Source organism: Amphiprion ocellaris, chromosome 3, assembly GCF_022539595.1.
Source record: "Amphiprion ocellaris isolate individual 3 ecotype Okinawa chromosome 3, ASM2253959v1, whole genome shotgun sequence".
Taxonomy (NCBI): Eukaryota; Metazoa; Chordata; class Actinopteri; family Pomacentridae; genus Amphiprion; species Amphiprion ocellaris.
Window position 1 is genome coordinate 36,168,996 of NC_072768.1, and position 23,120 is coordinate 36,192,115.

The 23,120-nt window shown below is 32.8% G+C and overlaps 1 protein-coding gene across 11 annotated transcripts in view; it reads right to left on the reverse strand.

Annotated features, from left to right (window-relative positions):
• Positions 1-23,120, reverse strand: part of phf21ab (PHD finger protein 21Ab) — a 62,477-nt gene that overhangs the window by 31,413 nt on the left and 7,944 nt on the right. For all 11 annotated transcript variants that reach the window (XM_055006667.1, XM_055006677.1, XM_055006661.1 and 8 more), the window contains exons 2-7: positions 20,932-20,971; positions 19,103-19,154; positions 17,644-17,733; positions 10,672-10,704; positions 10,516-10,581; positions 1,491-1,643 (exon numbers count right to left, since the gene is read on the reverse strand). In XM_055006667.1, the coding sequence (XP_054862642.1) occupies positions 1,491-1,643; positions 10,516-10,581; positions 10,672-10,704; positions 17,644-17,733; positions 19,103-19,154; positions 20,932-20,971 (434 nt within the window). The remainder of the gene's footprint in view (positions 1-1,490; positions 1,644-10,515; positions 10,582-10,671; positions 10,705-17,643; positions 17,734-19,102; positions 19,155-20,931; positions 20,972-23,120) is intronic.

Genomic DNA, 23,120 nt, shown 5'->3' on the forward strand with positions numbered 1-23,120 from the left:
GTCATGTTTTTGTCGTTTTGTGTTTCTTTTTTTGTCTCTGTTTTTTGTCTTATTTTAGGCATTCAGTGTTTTGCTTTATTCTGTTTTTTGTTTAATTTTTGTTGTTTTGTGTTTTTTGTCTCGCATGCATTGTCTATTTTTTTGTCGTTTTGTTTCTCCGTTTTGTCATTTTTTTGTCATTTGTCCATTTTTGGCCGTTTTCTAACTATTTTGTTATTTTTTGTTTCTTTTTTGTAATATTTTCTCTTGTTCTTCTCTTTTCTTGTCTGACTTGTCGTTTGTCTCATGTTTTTGCCATTTTGTCAGATTTTTTGTCATTTTGTTTCTCACTTTTGTCGTTTTGTCTTGTTTTTGTTTTTTTGTGTTTCCTGTTTGTCTCACTTGTGTTTTTTGTCATTTTGTGTTTTCGCATAATCGTGTTTTTTTTTGCCTTTTTTTGTCGTTTTGTTTCTCATTTTTGTCGTATTGTTTCCTTTTTGTAATATTTTGTCTTGTTTTTGTTGTTTTTTTGTCTTATTTTTGTCATTTTGTGTTCCGCTTTATTCATTGTTTTGTGTATCATTTTTGTCACTTTGTGGGGATTTTTTGTCTCGCTTCTGTTGTTAGTCTATTTTTTTGTTTTGTTTCTCGCTTGTCATTTTTTTAATCAAATTTTTTGTCTGTTTTTTGTTGTGTTTCATGTTTTGTCTCATTTTTTGTTGTTTTGTTTCTGTATCTTTTTTTGTAATATTTTGTGTCTTGTTTTTCTAATATTTTGTCTTGTTTTTGTTGTTTTTTGTCTTTTTTGAATCTGTCTTTTGTCGTTTTGATCATAAAGTAAAATACTATGTTGTTCAGTTCCAGATTTCTGCGACTAAAAGTTTGATCAGAGTGTTTGTAGAAACATTCTGATCTGTAAGTTGTAATGTATAAATGATAAACTGAGGCATAATGTTTCTAGTAAAGTCACAGAAATAAAGTGTTTATTTATTATTTGTTGAGTGAAAAAAACAGGCCAAAACATGCAGTTTCTGATGTGTAATGTCAACAACAAACATTATAATTAATTCTTTTAAAACATAAAATGGTGAATAACTTTAGAAACTGGTATTTTCTGGAGTTTTGTCTAATTTCAGATAATATCCAGAAAAATCTATAAAAATGAATTTACAGTTAATTTATTGTTGAGTGGGGCCAAAATACAGAACTTCAACAAACACAGTTAAACTCTTTAAGTGTATTTTTTTGTTTGTTTTGACAGTTATAAAACAATTTTCCACCATTTTTATAGTTATTTTTCATATCTGCAGAGATAGAAAGGGCAAATTTTGACTATTTTTGCTTGAAAAATGACTCAAAATTTTAACTAAATATCCAAACTGTTGTGAAATGCTTTTGTTGTTTGACAGTTTCAGCTCTGTGGTGAATTTTTAACTGCATAAAAACACACAAAACTCTCTTTCTTCTTCATATAAATGACAGGTTTCAACCAGTTTTGTGAGCTTTCCCACCTGCTGCAGTCCTCCAGGTATCTGCTGGCTCTGCAGCAGGTTCGCCGGCTTGATGTCGCCGCCTGCTGGAGGAGTTTGGACCTGCAGCTGCAGCTTGGCCTCTGGTTCCTGCTTCACCAGCAGCTCCTTCCTCAGCTGCTCCACCACCTTTTTCTGCAGAGGACAGGATGGGATCCATGTTATTTACAGCAGCAGCTTCAGTTTTACTGACCTCAGAGTGCCACAGGTGTGTTTCTGCCATCAATGTTTTAAAGGTTAAACACTAGAGGCAGAAATGTTCTGGTCAGTTTACTGATTTTTGTCTTTGTAGCTTCCATAGTGTAAAAAAAAAAAAAAAACATCTAACAAACACATTTAGGTGTTAATTTATTGGACATTTATGGAACTAAGTGTCCATTAAATTAGATTGTCAGTTCAAATAGCGGTTTCCAATAAAAATGTGCGCAATTTTACAATAAATGTCTCTAAATGCTGAGTTTTTTCTCCAGATATCTCCATGTCAGCAGCTCTTATGTTCATCAAACTGGCAAATTTTATTCCAGTCGATATTCTAAAAGCTTTTTTTACAGAGAAGCTTGTTCATGCATTATTTACAGGCTGATTTATAGAACATTTTATTCCTTAAAAAATGAAGAAAATTGAGTTTTGTTTCTCACAGTATTTTCAGATTCATGGAGCGACAAAAACAGACCTTTGACTCTTAAATGTAAACAAAATGGAGCAAGAATTTCTAAGCCTGCTTTAAGATTGAGGCAAATTAGTGACGTCTGATCAGCGTCTTACCCGTTTTCAGCACCTTTTTTTATTAATTTAAACTAACAGTTTATTAATTTGTTGTCCACTTTCTACCTTCATATTACCTTAAATGTTAATTCTTTATGATAAAACCTACTTTAATGTGTGTTTTTATGAACTAAAACACTGAAACGTCTCGCTGCCTCGGTGCTGAACAAATAAAGCTGGCTTTTGAAAAGGTCAATAATCAATAGTTGAGCTGCGATCTGATTGGCTGCATCTCGTTATGAGCCCGTAGAGATTAGAGACAGAAGAAGAAGAAGGAGGAACAGGATGGCGGTACAGACTGTAATGTGGAGCGTTGGAGCTCGGCGGCACACAAAGCTGCTGCTGACGAACACCATCAGTTGCCTAGCAACACTTGACTCTCAAGCAGCAACTTAATGCAACGATACACAATCATAAAGACGCCGGGAGACGAAAAAGCAGTGAAAAGTGCCTGATTCTCGTCTGGGAGAGCAGCCTGACCTGGAGCCTGCAGCCAATCACAGCCTCACCTGCTGATAGCTGCTGCTGCTGCTGCTGAGGAACTTTAACCCTTTAGAGCCCATCAGTCATCAGCACTCAGCTCACACTCAACCCTCTGAACCACAGATGGCTTCTACACATTTACTGCTCCATGTTTACTCACACTGGGCTCATGTTAACTTTAAAATAAAGTCCTGCACCTCTGTGTTGGAATGTAATAAATGAGGGGTATTCAGCTAAATTCAAAGAGGTCCAGTCAGAGGAAATGTATTAAAGCAAAGGTTGGAACATCATAAAGTCTAACTGAATTAGTGTGATACATGTTGATGTAACCTGGTAGTTTAATTAGCGTCTGCATGGAATCAGTAACTAAATTCAGTATGGTTTAAAAACATTTTGACAACATTTATTAACAAATAACTTCTCACATAACTGCACATATTAAAACAAAGTGCAGAACTTGAAATAATATCTGAACAACCTGAACCAAATTATCTTTGGTGTTGTCGCTTTATTTTTCTTTTTTGTATGTCCCTCGACTCTCAACTGTTTTCTGAACACAGAGCTGTGATGTTTAGCGGCTGCAATGCAGAGTCTTGTACCTAAGATGTCTGTGTGTTTCCTGAGCTGAAAAAATATACAATAAAATCCTCGAGTTATTACATTACTACAATTCCTCGAGGCAAAATTCTCTAAATGAAGTCTTCATTTAATCCACTACATGCTAGACCCCAGGTCACTAACTAGACTTCATCCTACATAGACCTGGACCTATAATCAATAAATTATGAGAGGATTTTAATTTGACAGGACGCTTCTATTTTAACCGGTGCATTTTTCTGGTGTTTATCAGATCAGAGGTTGAACTATGAAGACTGTTTAACAGTCAGACTTTCTTGGTGTGAGTCAACAACAACTAAAACCTCAGTCAGAGTTAACAAGTATCAAGGTGGTTTTCAACTTTCTCTATTAACTCAGACTTTCTGCTTTAAACTCATCCAGATTAACAGGAGCATTTAACGATCGATTGACTCTGATTAAACTTCAGTACAATACCCCTGTACTATACTATATATGTACTATACCTCTGTACTATAATATATATGTACTATATCCCTGTACTATACTATATATGTACTATATCCCTGTACTATACTATATATGTACTATATCCCTGTACTATACTATATATGTACTATACCCTTGTACTATACTATATATGTACTATACCCCTGTACTATACTATATATGTACTATATCCCTGTACTATACTATATATGTACTATATCCCTGTACTATACTATATATGTACTATATCCCTGTACTATACTATATATGTACTATACCCCTGTACTATACTATATATGTACTATACCCCTGTACTATACTATATATGTACTATACCTCTGTACTATACTATATATGTACTATACCCCTGTACTATACTATATATGTACTATACCCCTGTACTATACTATATATGTACTATACCCCTGTACTATACTATATATGTACTATACCCCTGTACTATACTATATATGTACTATACCTCTGTACTATACTATATATGTACTATACCTCTGTACTATACTATATATGTACTATACCCCTGTACTATACTATATATGTACTATACCCCTGTACTATACTATATATGTACTATACCTCTGTACTATACTATATATGTACTATATCCCTGTACTATACTATATATGTACTATACCCCTGTACTATACTATATATGTACTATACCCCTGTACTATACTATATATGTACTATACCTCTGTACTATACTATATATGTACTATACCCCTGTACTATACTATATATGTACTATACCCCTGTACTATACTATATATGTACTATACCTCTGTACTATACTATATATGTACTATACCTCTGTACTATACTATATATGTACTATATCCCTGTACTATACTATATATGTACTATACCCCTGTACTATACTATATATGTACTATACCTCTGTACTATACTATATATGTACTATACCCCTGTACTATACTATATATGTACTATACCCCTGTACTATACTATATATGTACTATACCTCTGTACTATACTATATATGTACTATACCCCTGTACTATACTATATATGTACTATACCCCTGTACTATACTATATATGTACTATACCCCTGTACTATACTATATATGTACTATACCTCTGTACTATACTATATATGTACTATATCCCTGTACTATACTATATATGTACTATACCCCTGTACTATACTATATATGTACTATACCTCTGTACTATACTATATATGTACTATATCCCTGTACTATACTATATATGTACTATACCTCTGTACTATACTATATATGTACTATATCCCTGTACTATACTATATATGTACTATACCTCTGTACTATACTATATATGTACTATATCCCTGTACTATACTATATATGTACTATACCCTTGTACTATACTATATATGTACTATACCTCTGTACTCTACTATATATGTACTATACCCCTGTACTATACTACATACATACAATACCCCTGTACTCTAGTTTATATGTACTATATCCCTGGACTATACTATATATGTACTATACCCCTGTACTCTACTATATAATATATAGTATAGTACAGGGGTATAGTACATATATACTATATATGTACTATACCCCTGTACTCTACTATATAGGTAGAATATACCACAGATGTCCGTCTGTGTTCTGTCACACTCGTCTCTCACTGTGCTGTGAACACACTGCCTTCAGTTCATCCCAAAAACTTCCTGAATTTTTGTCACATCACTGGTAGTCGCAGTGGAGTCACTAATCACTTCACAGATGCGCCAAGAAGCACAAAATTTTTTGTTTTTTATGAAATCTAGTCAGAGCAAATAGTTTATTTTTGGCAAATTTTAACTAAGACATGTAGAATAAAGTTGCTTTGATATAATATCATGATTTTAGGCTTAGATTAGACAGTCAGAAAACTCAATACCTGAATATACTTGTACGTATTTTTAAAGTTTATAGTTTCTTTAGAGACAACATGCCTTTAAGAAGAAACAAATATGGTGACTTGTGATAAAAATGCACATCGGCCTGTTTGTCTATGGAACAGAAAGTTAATTTGTCCGACTGTTTTGGCCTTCAAATGCGAAGAAAATAAACTTTTGCTGGAAAATTCATCACAAATCCCCATAGAACTTGAATTTCACTGCTCACAGCATTAAAACCTTGCACTAGAACAATAAAGCAGCATTATTTTTCACAATAATAATATTATTGTTTATATATAGAGCACTTCTTCCTGATAATTTAAGTGGTGGAATATAAGAGGAAATTTAAAATGGTATAAAAACAGATATAACAGACTCAATAAAAACTGCCAACCTGATTTATTTAAACAGAAACAAGTGTGACAAGTGTGATAATCTATAAAACTATTTTTAAAAGTATTTAAAACAATGAAAAATGGTCCTCAGAGCAGCGAGGTCTATGGTTTTAATACTTCTATTGCTATTTTATTTCCAGAGAGAAGTTTTCACTGTAAATGTCTCTTTTCAGTGCTCTAAGCAACTTGAAGTAAAACAGTAAAACTTCGTCTCTATTGTTCTGCAGTGGCGGCAGATAGTTGACATTAAAGAACATAAATACCTCCAGATATGAGTAGGAGGTAAAGTGACCCTTTAACAGAAGCAGAATTTGTAGCAAAAGCCCCAGGAAATAATTCTGTCTTGTTTTTTTTGTTTTTTTTAAATAATGGCACTAAGTTTTGTGAACTGCAGTTCCCATAATGCTGTAGGGGATGTAAACAAGAAGTGTAACTCTTTTTTTAACCTCAAACTGGAACGTTAAACAAAGAGCTGATTCAAATGAATTCATTTAACTGAAAAGGTTTGTTTTTGCACGATTTCTTGACATGGAAATCTGCTGTCAAACAGTCTTTTGTTTTGTCCACAACCTAAAGATATTTAGTTTAATATTAATAGTTTTTTTTTCCTCAGAGTATCCTAATATTTTATTTTCCTATATTCTACATTCCTTATTTTATTAATTATTAACATGTTATTATTTTATGTATATTTTATCCTAATATTTTATTTTCCTATACTTAGTTTTGTTAGTTATTAATATGTTGTTATTTTACTTATTTTTATATTAATATATTATTCCCATTCTATTGATTTTATCTTAACCCTGTAAACCCAAATATAGAAAAAAATGAGCAAAAGTATATACAAAAAATAAATATATTATAAAATATAACATATATATATTAATTATATATATAAAATATTAAGATGAAAATTAGGGGAAAAAAATAGTAACCTTGTAAAAACCACTGTTGCAAAAATACATCATTTTATTTCTAAAATTATATATTTATATATATGTTCACTTATTTATATTTGTAAATACATACATACATATATTTAATTTTATTAAATACTAATACAAATTTTAACCTAATTTTTTATCACAATATTTAATTTTATTCTACTTAATATCTACTCTTTTATCACATTTAGTTTTATACTATTTCTTGTATCTTAAAATATTACTATTCTACAAATTTTATTCTAATACTTTATTTTCCTCTTCTCATTTTACCAATATATTTTATTCTATATATTTTGATATATTTAATTTTATTGTCATTTTATCGTAATATTTTATTGTTATTATTGTACTAATATCATCGGAATATTTTATTTTTTTATTCTATTTATTTTTTTAAATAATTTATTCTTTTCTTAGAATTTCCTTTTATTTTATTTATTCTAGCAAAATTATTATTCTGTGTGAAAACAGCTCATGGTTTTCACATTGTAAGGATAATAATAATAAGAATATTTCCCAACACTCTTTTAAATACTTCTGGTTTCTTGTGCTTCCATATTCATGCCGTCTCTGCGTTGGTGACAAACACAGTCCAATAAGTGATAAAAGCGTTGAGCAATTACCATTATTCTCCTGCCTGCATCTCATTTGCATGTTAACATCAGCACGGTGACAGACGGAGCAGAGACTCTGAAAACACCTTAAATGTTATGTAAGCAGTCTGTGTGCACAAATACAAACCCAGCTTTCTATTTTTACCAATAATCTGACTAATGTGTTCCCATTCAGACTCTCGCAGCTGTACAAAGTGTTACACCTCATAAAACCTGTAGGTGTTATCGAATGCAGCTCTAAAAGCCACTAATTCTCATGTGGAAGCGGCTCGGACCAAGTGTTTTACAAGAAGAACAAACACGGTAGAATATGCGGCGAGCAGATAAAAATAGGAGGCATGTTGAAAGTGGTTAAAAATAAAAACACAAGACACAAAAAAACAACACAGGCAACAACAAAAGAGCTGTGAATCAAAAGAGTCTTCAGACAAAGATATTCACGCAGCCACTGCCGCAACTGTGAGCGCCTAAAAGGCAAGAAATCACATCTTTTCATGTCTGAAACGGAACCAACAGGCATATATTTACAACATGAGGATGATTATGAAGTCCAGATACAAAATGTCCACAGAGACACAAAATAAGCACAAAATAATATGCAAAATGACCGAAAAGAGAAGCAGTACAACTGAAAGTGAAGGCAAAGTGACTTAAAAGACACTCAAGATGACCAAGAAGAAAGTCAGGATGACCATAAAGAGGCAAGGAATGTCCACAAAGAGATGTAAAAAGTTCACAAAGAGTCCAAAGAGTATGAGGACACAACCACAGAGAGATTTAAAACAGCCATAAAAAAACAAAACTACCTCAAAGAAATGCAAAACGTCCACAAAGAGTCCAAAGAGTATGAGGAGGCACCAAACAACCACAAATCAATGCAGAATGACCACAAAGAGGCACACAGCAACCGCAAAAAGATGCAAAATGGCCACAAAAACGCAAAACTACCACAAAGAAATACAAAATGTCCTCAAACAGACCCAAAATTATCACAAAAAGACACAAAATCACACAAAAAGAGGCTGTAAAGTGACTAATAAGGGATTCTAAATGACAGAAAATGTATGTAAAAAGAATAAATTAAAATGATCACAGAGGTGCAAAATGACCACAAAGAGTCCAAAGAGTATGAGGAGGCACCAAACAACCACAAATCAATGCAGCATGGCCACAAAGAGGCACATAGCAACCACAGACAGATGTAAAATGGCCACAAAATGCAAAACTATCACAAAGAAACGCAAAACATCCTCAAACAGACCCACAATCAGCACAAAAAGAAACAAAACAAACTCAAAATGACTGAAAATAGATGACAGAAAATGATCACAGAGATGCAAAATGACCACAAAGAGACTGAACAGCATGAAGAGATGCTACACAAGTATAAACCGTTGTAGAATGACCATAAAGAGGCGCATAGCGACCACAGAACGATGTAAAACAGCCACAAAAGCGCAGGACAACCCCAAAGTGACACAAAAAGTCCACGAAGATACACAAAATTAGCGCAAAAAGACACAAAACCACACAGAAAGAGATTCAAAACAACAGAAAACAAATGTAAAATGACTAATAAGAGAATCAAAATAACACAAAACAGCTGTAAAAATGAATAAAAAACAGATTCAATATGACCATAGAGATACAAAATGAATATAAAAAGACATAAAACAGCAACGAAGAGACACAAAATGACCAAACTGAGTAGCACATTGACTACAAAGAGACAAAATGACAACAAAGAGATACAAAAACACCCAAAACCAGACTCCAAATGACAAAAAATAGATGTAACATGACTATAAAGGGACTCAAAATGACAGAAAATAGATATAAAATAAATAAAAACAGACCCAAAATGACCACAGACGTGCAAAATGATCATAAAAGGACAAATCAACAACAGAGACACGAAACATCCAAAAACAGACTAAAAATCACAAAAAAATTGATACATGACTAAAAAGAGACTGAAAATGACAGAAAATACATGTAAAATGACTACAAAGAGACTAAAAATAACAAAAAATAGACTTGAAATGACAATAAACAGATGTAAAATGACTAAAAAGAGACTCCAGAGGTGCAAAATGACCACAAAAACAGATAAAACAGCAACAAAGAGACACAAAACCACCAAAATGAGCAGCAGAATGACTACAAAGAGACACAAAACATCCAAAAGCAGACTCAAAAAGACAATAAATAGATGCAAAAAGATGGCAAAAACTCAAAATAACAGGAAAATAGATGTAAAGTGACTAATAAGAGACTAAAAAGGACAGAAATAGATATAAAATGACTAAAAATGACAACAGATACAAAACATCCACAAAAAGACACAAATCAACAACAATTAGACAAATAACAACCAAAAACAGGCCAAAAATGACAAAAATAGACGTAAAGTGACTAACAAGAGACTCAAAACGACAGAAAATAGATGCAAAGTGACTCAAAATGACAAGAGATGCAACATGACCACAAAAAGACATAAAACAAAATGACAAAAAATAGATGTAAAATGACAAGAAACAGACTCAAAATGACCATAAAGATGCAAAACGACCACAAAACTGTAAATGGTCTGTATTTTTGAGCTTCAGAATCTCATTTAACAACGAAACACGGAGCTGCTGAAACCACTTTCTAACACAACACTGATCAGACACATTTAGATCTTTTCTTCCTCTATGATCGTCACTAGTGGCTGAGCTGCTGCAACCTTCAGGCTTTAAAGACGTGAACTTCCCCTTTAAAAGCAGCGTTTCCTCGTTTCACCCCCTGCAGACGGACTGCTGGAACCTACCTGCTTCTCGCTCAGTGCTGTGATCTTCGCTTGGAGTTCATGGAGCTGCTTCTTCAGATCTGCGTTCTGAAAAAGCAAAAAACAAAAAGCTTCTGAGTGTGAGCCGAGACCCAGCTTGGTGTTTCAGAGCCAAATAAACCTGCGGTGGGCGTTTACCTGAGGGTCCTGCTTCATCTGAGCAACCAGTTTCTGCAGAAGAAGAAGAAGAAAAGGAGAGTCAGGACAATGAAGCCACAGCAGTGACACCTGCTGGTCAGAAGGAGGAAGTGCAAGCTGTGAGCCGAGCAGCTGCACAAACTAAACGCCGCTTTTCTCTCTTTCTGTCCACGCCATCTTGTTTGAATAACCTTTATTTAACTGTCAGGTTCCGGCTGCAGGATTTAAAACGAGCAGTCAACAATCACACAGTTTCTGCAGCTTTACGAACATCTTTGTTTTGTTTGATTTGCTCACAAACATCAGCAAATATGTAATTATCTGGTATTCAAGAAGTCCTCATCTTTGCAAAAACAGCTTAAATTGTTTTGTTATTCTGATATATTTTGCACCTACAGACACACTGAGTGCAGTAAATCAGGTTTTGGCAGTGACAGTTAAAGGGTTATAAACTGTATATAAAGAATATTTACTGGAAAATACATGTTTTCCACATAAAGTAGACAAAAAAAATCACATTTTTGTTCATTGTGTATATTTCTCAGTGTAGTAAAATAGTTAAACTGTTAAAATAAATACAAATGTAACAACATTTTTTTTAAATTTAATTTTGTAATAATCATAATAAAACCACTTTCACATTGTTTTAGTTACTGTGAATGATTTCTTTCATTTTATTTCTTCATCATATTCTTCATGTGAACTGGATTTCTTAAGTTTAAAGATTTTTTTTAGGTGTACAAAACATTTTAACTTTAGCATGTGTATTTCTGAATGTTGTAAAACTGTTAAACTGTTAAAATCAACACAATTTTACTAAAATATATATTTTTAATAATGTAATCATCACAAACAAAACTAATTGTAACTAAAAACAATGTAGAATTTCATAATTATAATTAAACGAGGAAGATGCTGCTGTATTTTCCTCTTTTTTAGTTACTTTACATTATTTCTGACATTCTTTTATCTAATCTTTTTTTATACTATTCTTCAAGTGAACCTAATTTCTTGAGTTTTAAATTTTAAAATTTTTTGGGAGACAAAAACTGTACATTTTTACTCTTGTGTGTTTATATAATGTTGTTAAATTGTTAAACTGTTAAGAAACACAATTATTGCAAAACTATTTGCAGCTACAATTTTTTTAACTTCATAAAAATTTGAATTGAACCAGGAAGACGCTGCTATATTTTCTTATTGTTTAATGAATACATTATTTCTGACATTCTTTTATTTTATTTCTTTATCACACTCTTCATGTGAACTTCATTTCTGAAGTTAACAATTGTTCACCTATTTAAATTAACACAAAATCAACAAAAAACATTTAAAATAATTTAATTATCTCAGAAATAATTGTAACTGTTTTATTTCATAATAATTATATTAAGTCAGAAAGACGTAATTTTACTATTATATTGTTTAGTTACTTTAAATTTTTTTCTGATATTTTATCACAACTTCTGAAGTTTAAAAAGACGCCAAAATTAAAACTATTATTAATGCAATAATTTTAAACCTACGATCTTTTTAGTTCCTAAAAATTTGGAAAAGAACAAAAATAAGTTGCTTTATTTTCTTCTTGTTTAGTTGCCTAACATTATTTCAGACATTTTATTTTATTCTTTCTTAGATTGTTTATCTGCACGTAGTATCTTAAGTTGACTTTATGTCAACTTTTGTCATTAATAACAGAAACCAGTTTTAATAACAGATAAACATGTTTAAAATAAAAGACTGTAGAGTTACTTCATAGTCGAGTACTTTAAAACTGTATTCTGGTGTTATATTTTATTTATACTTGAACCCTGTCAGTCAAGTTTTGCTGCATCTTGACGGCAAAAGTTACAAGATTATGATAGATACATAAATTATCTACACTGCACTGGAAAACGCATATTTTTCATTTTGTCACTTTAGAGGGTTTTCTTTCAAGTAACCCGAGTTGTTCCAGAGCTACAGCTATTATATTCCAGGTGCCTTTTAAGGTGTTATGGCTCTAAAATAGAGCAGTAGAGCAGAAAAGGTTAAAAGCTGACCCTGCCTGCTTTCTGTAGCTGACAGGCAGCAAATAACGCTTTAACAAAACGTCCAGGTGGAACTCTGAGCCTCAGAGTTTCTGTTCCAGGAGCCTCATAATGAAGCTGAAGTCCAGCAGGAGCAGTTCAGGAGGAATAGATGAACCATTACAGGCTGTAATATTCTCCGTCTAATATCTCCGTGACTGTCGGCCTCCTGACGCCTCACATATTAATCACGACCTCTTTGCTTCATAAAGACATTTTCTGCCTCCGACTCAACTCCAACAGATGAAACTTTTAACATTTTGTCCGTCGTCTTAAAGCTGCACGGTGAGAAATTCTTCTTTGTGTTCTAGCAGGAAATTTTTGTGAATGAAACTCTCGGAAAAATGAATTAAAACAGGCAGCTTTAAGTCCGGAGCGAGCAGCAGATGTGGTTTTATTTAGGCTACAACAGGAACACGTCAGGCTGCTGCAGACGGTCATTTTGCCCCCGAGATCGAACAGAAAAACTCCTGTGGATGTGTCTGAAAGGCACTTACTCTGCAGACGAGACTGCAGCAGAGTCTGTGATTATTCCTATTCTTGAGGTGAGTCGAGCAAACGATATCTAAAGTCTCCAGACATCCTGTGTTCTATGATTATTCCTATTCTTAATCGGAGTCAAGCACACGGTATCTAAATTCTCCAGATATCCCGTGCTCTGAGATTATTACAATTCTTGAAATAAATCAAACACAGGACATCTAAACTCTCCAGATATTCTGTGTTCTTTGACTACTCCTTTTCTTGAGGTAAGCCGAGCACACGATATCTAAATTCTCCAGACACTGTGTGCTCTGTGATCTTTCCTATTCTTGAAATGAATCAAAAACAGGAGATCTAAATTCTCCAGATATCCAGTGTTCTTTGATTATTCCTATTCTTGAGGTAAGTCAAGCACAGGATATCTAAATTCTCCAGATATCCCGTGCTCGGGGATTATTCCTCTTCTTAACGTGAGCCAGCTACAGGATATCTAAATTCTCCATATGTCCTGTTGTCTATGATTATTTCTGTTCTTGAGCAAACACAATATCCAAATTCTTCAGATATCCTGTGATTACTCCTTTTCTTGAGGTAAGTCAAGCACATCCATCCATCCATTATCTATACACCGCTTAATCCTCACTAGGGTCGCGGGGGGGCTGGAGCCTATCCCAGCTGACTCAGGTGAAGGCAGGGGACACCCTAGACAGGTCACCAGTCTGTCACAAGGCTACATACAGAGACAAACAATCACTCTCACATTCACACCTACGGGCAATTTAGAATGATCAATTAACCTCAGCATATTTTTGGACTGTGGGAGGAAGCCGGAGAACCCGGAGAAAACCCACGCATGCACAGGGAGAACATGCAAACTCCATGCAGAAAGATCCCGGGAAAGCCGGGACGTGAACCAGGGATCTTCTCGCTGCAAGGCGAAAGTGCTAACCACTACACCACTGTGCAGCCCTAAGTCAAGCACATGGTGTCTAAATTCTCCAGATATATGGTGCTCGGTGATTATTCCTATTCTTGAGTCGAGCATTGGATATCTGGAGAATTTAGAACTTGTCACTGTAATGTAAACGTGAACATGCTATTACTGGAATTGAGACTAAATATGTGGACGTACTGTTACTACACCGCGTTCCTTGTCGGAGTGGTTATGTGCCGATTGGCGTACGTCTGTCTGTGCGCAACACTGCTCAAAAACAGACTAACGGATTTTGATGAAATTTTCAGGGAAGGTCAGAAATGACACAAGGACCAAGTGATTAGATTTTGACAGTGATGCGGCTTATAGTCTGGATCCACGGATTTGTTAAGGATTTCTGTAGCCTTCCGAGATAGCCGCATGGTGTCACTGTAACTATGACAACAAGTGAACACTACATCAGATGCCTGCTGACGATCACATGATTGTGATCCTACTACAAATCCACTGCTGTGGACTTATCCAGCAGAAATGATACAAAGAACAATTGATTAATTTGTGGGGGTGTTTCTGAGTCCCATCATTTCCCGCTACCCGCTACATATTTAGGTCACGCGATTCGGTATCCATATTTATTGGGACTTATCCGTCGGAAATCATACAACGGCTGAGGAGCCTTGGCGGAGAACTGCACTCTCAAATGCTTTTCTTGTTATTATTGTAATTAATACAGTATATGTGGACATGTTGTGACTGCATAAACAAGGTAAAGTGGATGTACTAATACATTAATACAGTATTTGTGAACATATAAATACTGCCGTTACTATATTAATACTGCCCATGTGAACATATTAAGAGTGAACTAATCCTGCATATATAGATGTATTATTACTGTATTAAAACTGCATGTGTACATTTTACTGTAATTTCTTCTGCATATGTGGAGATCATTAAAGTATTAATACTGCATTTGTGAACATATTAATACTGTATTAATCCCATCTCTGCAGACTTACTACTGTATCAAAACTGCATGTGTGTGCATTTTACTGTACTTAATTTTGCACAAGTGGACATATTCATACTCTATTTAATATTGCATATGTGGACATTACTGTAATTAATACTGTATATGTGGATGCACTGATACTATAGACTATGTAAGTGAACATATTACTACTGCAATATGGTATATGTGGAGGCAACATATGTGCTGATGTATTAATAATGTATATTCTACATATTATTACTGTAATTAATACTGTGGAATCAACAGAAAGTTGATCTACAATGATTTTGCTAATAAATATTTGCTTTTTCAATAATTTCTTTACATAAATGTGGCAGAAAAATTGCTGATTTCTGTCATAAACTTGAGGGTTTTGTGGTTATTATATTAAATTGTTCTACTACTGTTTTATTTGCATCTGTCTTTTATCTATCTTCAAATATTCATACCAATATTTAATAGTGAATGTGGAGAAACTGAGAAAATATGGGGGAAGAGAGCATGAGATTTACCTGCAGCAAAGATTATATTTTATTTAGTTTTAAAATTATTATTTCATCGTTTTTTATTATTAATTTTCCTGGATTATTATTGACCATGGGTGTTTTTATCAGTTTGGCGATCGTATGTAAATCGTCTACCTTTTTAAGTTTCAGATTTAGATCTAAAAACATTAACTGCAGTTATTTTTACCATTTTCTGACATTCTATGGACAAAACAACAGATGAAGCACATTTCTTTAAGAGTAGATCTTTTGCAGCCAGCATAAATGTGATTATTGGCCGAGTTCCTTCAACATACAGACTTGAAAGATGTTAATTTTTCCTTTAAACAAACTGTTTGACTTAACATTTACCTCAAACAGACCCTTGTGTACACAAATTAGCCTTTATATGGGTATTTTAGCGAAGGATAAGCGACTTAGGGTCATTCCACCTCAATTCATCAAATTTTAAACCAACTTTACGCCTGACCATCTCATATTTGTCCCATTCTTTGGTACCACTTTTAGAAAATTATTTGAAGGAATATGAGTTGGAAAAGTAGAATTTTTTTTCTAATAGCCCAGTCACAATATTATGTACCTCTTCCAGTTGGAACACTAATGGAGTGGTTTCACCATCATGTCTGCTCCATGTATGTTAAAATATTGGCCATAAATGCAAAAAACGTCATTTCAGGTTTTTTTTCTTTCATAAAGTATGCCTCTGACGGGCACCATACGAAGTTTCTATTGGTGCCAATCACAGTAGATGCAAAACATGCACAAAGAGACCCACAATTAGCACAAAAAGACATAAAACCACCACAAAGAGACTCAAAATGACGTAATGATGTATGATAATACAATGATGTAAAACGACTTAAAAGATAACGTGTTTAACGACTTAAAAGAGACTGATAAGTGACAGAAAACGTAAAAAGGTAAAATATAAAGAAGGACACTCAAAATAATTACGGAGATGCAAAATGACCACAAAGAGATGTAAAACAAACACGAAAAACCCCACAAAACAAGGACAAAGATATAAAATGACCAAAATAAGCAGCAGAATGATTACAATGGACAAAATGACAACAAAAAGACACAAAACATTCAAAAACAGACCAAAAATGACAAAAAATAGATGTAAAATGACCTAAAATAGACTCAAAATGACCATAGAGATGTAAAACGAATACAAAACGACACACAACAACGAGACAAAACAACCACAAAGATATGAAAAATATATAAAACACAAACCAGAACATTAATGCTATACTGTACTAATTATTGGTAATAAAGGCCAAAGTACCTGTTCCAAAACAAACACTCAACTTTTAGGTTACTTTTAACATTACGTGTTTCCTAAATGCAAAAAACAGAATTACAATATTTGTTCTCATAAAGTATGTCTCTGACTGTTATCATAATCTACATTTTTAAAGCTACTATTGGCGCCAATCACAGGTGGAAAAACACATGTTTTTTGGTTGGTGGAATATGGCAATAGACAGAAACAAGGACATTCTTGCATCATCATATAACTGGTTTATATTATTTTATATGCTTTACATACCTTATGTACATATCAATCAGCCTGCTAAATTTCAGGACTCTACCTACTTTATTTCTCAAGTTATGGCACTTCATCATTGATCCGCAGCATGATACTACCACCACCATGCTCAGCAAACATCTACATGACCCCACCTCCTTCACAAATGTTTAACTCATAAACTAATGTTACGTATGAGCCCAGATATTGGTCAACTCAACCAATATTCACCCCACTTTAAAACCAATCAGTCAAACTGAAGATGGTCAGGAATCAGGCGTTTAGTGAATTAACATGGAAAAAACACTTTATGCAAGTTCCAAAGTTAAAGCTGAGCTCTTCAGGAAACCATCAGAACAAGAAAAGATCCCAGCGTGGAGCCCAGTGGCCCCACTAACCCAGTAACCCAGTAGCCTGGAAACCAGTCTCACCTGATGGATCTGGATCTCCACCTTCAGGGCCTCCTGTAACGTCTGTAATTCCATCATGGATCCAGTCAGTCTGCCAGCCGATCGATCAGCCTGCACACAAACACCGCGGGGAGGGAGGACGGAGGTGTAAACAGCAGCTTTCACGGGAATCACCTGCTCTGTGGTCGCGGTCACGGATGTCGTCATGGATACGCAACGTGCAGCAGTATCAGACCGGACCGTAACAATTTAACGTTAAGGTCAAACAAGGTCACAGGAGGCCCAGACTGAATTTCATCACCGCCGTGAACGGAATAAAGTTCAGACTACAATTAGCACTAAAGTACTTTTACTCAGTGCATAGCAGGAGTATTGTTACTGTAAATAATACTGCATATGTGATGTATTACTACTGTATTAATACTGAATATGTCAACAAAATATAACTTTATATATTCTGTTTATGTTGTTGCATTATTACTGTAATCAATACAGTATATGTGGACATATTACTGTGTTAATACTGCATAAGTCAATGCATTATCACTGTATATATTTTGTATATCTTGTTGCATATATTACTGTAATTGATACAGCATGCGTAGACATATTACTGTTTTAATACTGCATTTATGGACATATTATTGTATTAAAACCATACGTAGGCAGATCATTACTGTACTGTATAAAGTAACGTATTATAATTGCATTAATACTGCATATTAATGCACTATTACTGTAATTAAGACCATGTATTATTACTTCATTAATATTGCATATATGGACACATTACTATATTAATACTGCATGTGTATGTATTATTACTGTATTAATACTGCATAAGTCAATGAAATATCCTGTATATATTCTGTATATGTCAATGCATTATTACTGTAATTGTACAGTATATGTAGACATATTACTGCAATAACACTGCATATATGCACATATTACTGCATAAAAACTATGTGCACATGCATCTTTCCTGTAATTAATACTGCATATGTGGACGCATTATTACTGTATTAATACTACATAAGTCAACACAATATTATTGTATATATGTTGATGCATTTATTACTGTAATTGAAACTATGTATGTAGACATTACTGTACTAGTACTGTATTATTGCATTATGCATTATTACTGTAATTAAGACCATATATTACTTCATTAATCATGCATATATGGACACATTACTATATTAATACTGCATATGTGGGAATATTATGACTGCAGCTAATAATTTATGTGGATGTATTATTACATATAACATACTAGAATTTATACTGTATACGTTGACATATGTGACCCTGTTCTTACTGCATTATTACTGTATATGTTGATGAATTATTACTGTAATTAAGACATAATTAATATGGAATTATTATGACTTTATTATTATGGTATATGTGAACATATTATTACTGTGTGTGTGGACATATTATGGTAATTATGAAAGCATATGTGTGATTTTACCTTAACACCGTCTCCAGTAGGAAAACCATCCAACTGAAGCATTAAAGTGCCGCTGTAAACAAACAAACAAACAAACAGAAAGTTAATTAAACAGACTACATGGAACTTTAATAAAAGTCAGAGTGCACAAAAAAATCATCATTAATTTTGAAACCATGTTGAATGTTGATGTATAATTAAATTAAATAAGTTAAATATATTAAGTTACAAGTCCCTGCATTTTTAGGTAGTTATATTTTCCTATTAAAATGTATTAAATATAATTTCAATGGCATTGAAAAACTAAAACTAAATAAAAAACAAAACATTTTAATAATGTCCTGACTGGAAAAAATGATTTGTAACTAAAATGTCATGCTTTCAATGTAATAATAATTGTAATAGTTTCCTATTGTTTAGTTAATTCACATCATTTCTGACATTTTTTTATTATTATTTCTTTGTTTACTTTCGGTGCTCTCAAACACATCATGTCTCTTTTTTACTTAAACCAAAATATCTGTAAAAATAAACTGAATGTTACCATATTTTACACCATTACTGCTCAAATAATAATTTGTTTTTTACTGACTTCTCACAGTATAAATATATTTAATTATGAAACACAACTAGATGCTATTTGCATCTTTATTAACAGTTAATTAGCCGGTAAATTAAAGTTCCCTAATTAGTGTTTATTTAATTTTTGCTTTACACAGTAAATGTTAAACACGTTATCTGATGCTTTACCTGAAACAAGTTGGTATTTTTCTATAGAGAAAAATATTAGTCTGCTAAATAAAGTTACTTTAAAATCTTTCACATATTTATTGTTGAATTTAAATAGCATGAATGTACCTTTACTTAATTATTTAAGTCAAACACATGAAATAACGTGATTATGAAATGAAACTGGCTATAACTATAAACATAATTTTTATTTTATTACAAGACTAAATGAGTACTTCTTTAAAAGTTTAAATATAACTTTGTACTGTGAATGACAAACCATAACTTCACTCTTAAATAGTTTGTATATAAGATAAATAATATAATTAACTATTTTATAAAGATAAAGTTCCTCCTCCATTGATATTTTAACAAAAAAATCTAATTTTATTTAGAAAGCACCTTTCAAAACAAATCAACGGCATTCCAAGTACTTTACATTTTGACTGAAACAGAAAAAACTGAAAAAGGACTTGGCGACTAACGAACACAGTGTCATAAAGTAAGATCAGTTAAAATAATAAAAGATTATAATAGAAAAAAAAGACGTACATGTTTTCAATGGATTTAGGTAGTTCTTCATCATTTAAATTTTTAGTATTCAGAATTTATTTTATCTTATACTTTGATCTCATCTTGTTTTGCCCTGTTTTTATATGATATACTATTTTATTTTGAAATTGATTTATTTTCATTACAGTCTGACGTATGCGGCACTTTGGTCGACATAAATGGTTTGAAACGAGCTGCAGAAATAATTTTTATTAGATCTTATTTCATTTAACCAAAGCACATTCCTTTATTATTATAAAGTGTACTGTAAATATAGAAATGTACTTTAAATGCACTTTAAAGTAGTCTGTAACTGGGAAAATATCATATCTGACTTAATACTAATTGAAAAAAACAACTCAAGCAGCACAAACGCGTTTCCATTTTTCATCTAATCTTTCATTTCTCTTAAAAACAGGACATTTGTTTACCTAAAGGAAGCTGAAAAATCTATAATAGTCTGAATATTTCCCCCGATATGCAGTTTAGTTTGAGTGTAACACCTAGAATGTATTCTAATAAAGTAAAAGTCATGTTATTATGTTATAAATTATGAAAGCAGGACTCACCACCTGGCTGTGGGACTGGACTCCACCCCTCTGTGCTGCCCTGTGAAGCACAACAAACGCACCGTGTGAGAAAGTATTTCCAACAAACAGCAGCAGGTTCACAGCAGCAAGATGCAATAACGAAGTCAGAAATGATTCCGAGGCACATCCCAGGTCTTTGGAGCTCCAGTCTGAGTCCGTCAGACTTTATTGTCCCAGCAGGGGAAGTATTTTTAACCGGTCTGAGCATCACGGAGCTGGAAGTCTCCGGGTCGGCCGGTCGATGCGTTCACATCGATCTCTGGCGTTACTTTCACAAAGAGGAAGGAGCTACATGGAGTCCACCGCAACTAACTCGCTTTTTTTTTTTTTTCAAACAGAGGGACAAAAAGTCGAGTTTAAACTTTGCAAACATCAACCTGTATAACCTGTATTCACAGATCAATAATCAAAGTGATAAATCATCTAAAAACAGTTGCAAATTCTTAATTATAAGAATATTCACAGGAGCAAGCTGGTCTGCTCAGTGTTAGCATTTCAGAATAAAATAACCAGATTAAATGATTTAATATGCTGCAAATATTAAATTTTTATGCTGAATTTACACTAATGAGTTCGCAGGTAGAGTACACTCATTATTAACAGATAAATTAGTCAGTAAATAGTTCTTAATAACTGTTTATTTCCTCTATTTTAAACGTAGAACTGAAATAAGTTGGTGTTTTTTTCCCAAGAAGCACATTAATCTGGAAAATAAAGTCAGTTTCATGAAATATACGTTGATTTCAAACAGTGTGGATGTATTTTAACTTATTTATGTCACTTTAACACATTATATAACTCCATTACACAAGTTACAATTAAGTTTAAAATTGGTCAAACATTTAACTTTAAGAATAAAGAAGGTTATTTAACCTATTATTAATAATAATAAAAGTTTATATGTAATTTTTTTTTACTGAGAGTAACTAATCAGATGCAAGCTGGTCTGCTCAGAGTCAAACAAAACATTTAGTCACAGGTATCTGGAACTGAACCAAATAGTACTTTATTTTATGATCAAAATGACAAAAGTCAGACAAAAACATCAGCAAGACAAAATATTAAAAAACAAGACACAAAATGACAAAAAAATGAGACAAACGACACAAAAGAAAACAAAAAAGAGAACAAAATTAGACCAAAAAAGTTACAAAGCAACAAAAAATGACAAGCGAGACAAAAAACTTACAAAATGACAAAAACAATACACAAAACAATGAATGAAGCAAAACACAAAATGACAAAAATAAGACAAAAAACCATAATCGAGACAAAAAGGAAACACAAAACGACAAAAACATGAGACAAACGACAAAGGTCAGACAAAAAAAGAACAAAAACAAGACAAAATATTACAAAACGAGACAAAATGACAAAAACGAGAAACAAAACGACAAAGGAACAATGAGCAATCAAGTGTTTTACTTTATTATCAAAACGACAAAAAAAGACAAAAAGAAGACAAAATATTACAAAAGTGAGAAACAAAACGACAAAAAATGACAAAAGAACAATGAGGAATCTAATATTTTACTTTATGATCAAAACAACTTGCCATGGTCTAGTAATTATTTTAGATTAAAAGTTTTACAAATTTACAATTTGCAGTAAATGTCTTCTCTGTAGTTTTTGCACTTTACAAAGTCGGGCCAGATTGGACCCTCTGGAGGGCCGGTTTTGGCCCACGGGCCGCATCGCATGTTTGACACCCCTGCATTATAGTATCACAGTATCACAGGATCAGCAGCTGTGCAGTACTTTTTATTTCACAACACCAATTAAACACACCAAATGGTGTGTGTGTGTGTGTATATATGTATGTATATATATATATATATATATATATATATATATATATATATATATATATATATATATATATATATATATATATATATATATATACATATACATATATACATACATATATATGTATATATATATATATATATACATATATACATACATATATATGTATATATATATATATACATATATATATATATATACATACATATATACACACACACACACACACAGTCTTGGAGGAATCCAGTCAACTTACGTTGACTCAACGCTCATTGTAAACACATAAATTTAGTCTTTTAAAACAGCCCAAAGCCTCTCACACTCTAAACCTTTAGTTCAGCAGAAAAACTCCATTAAAA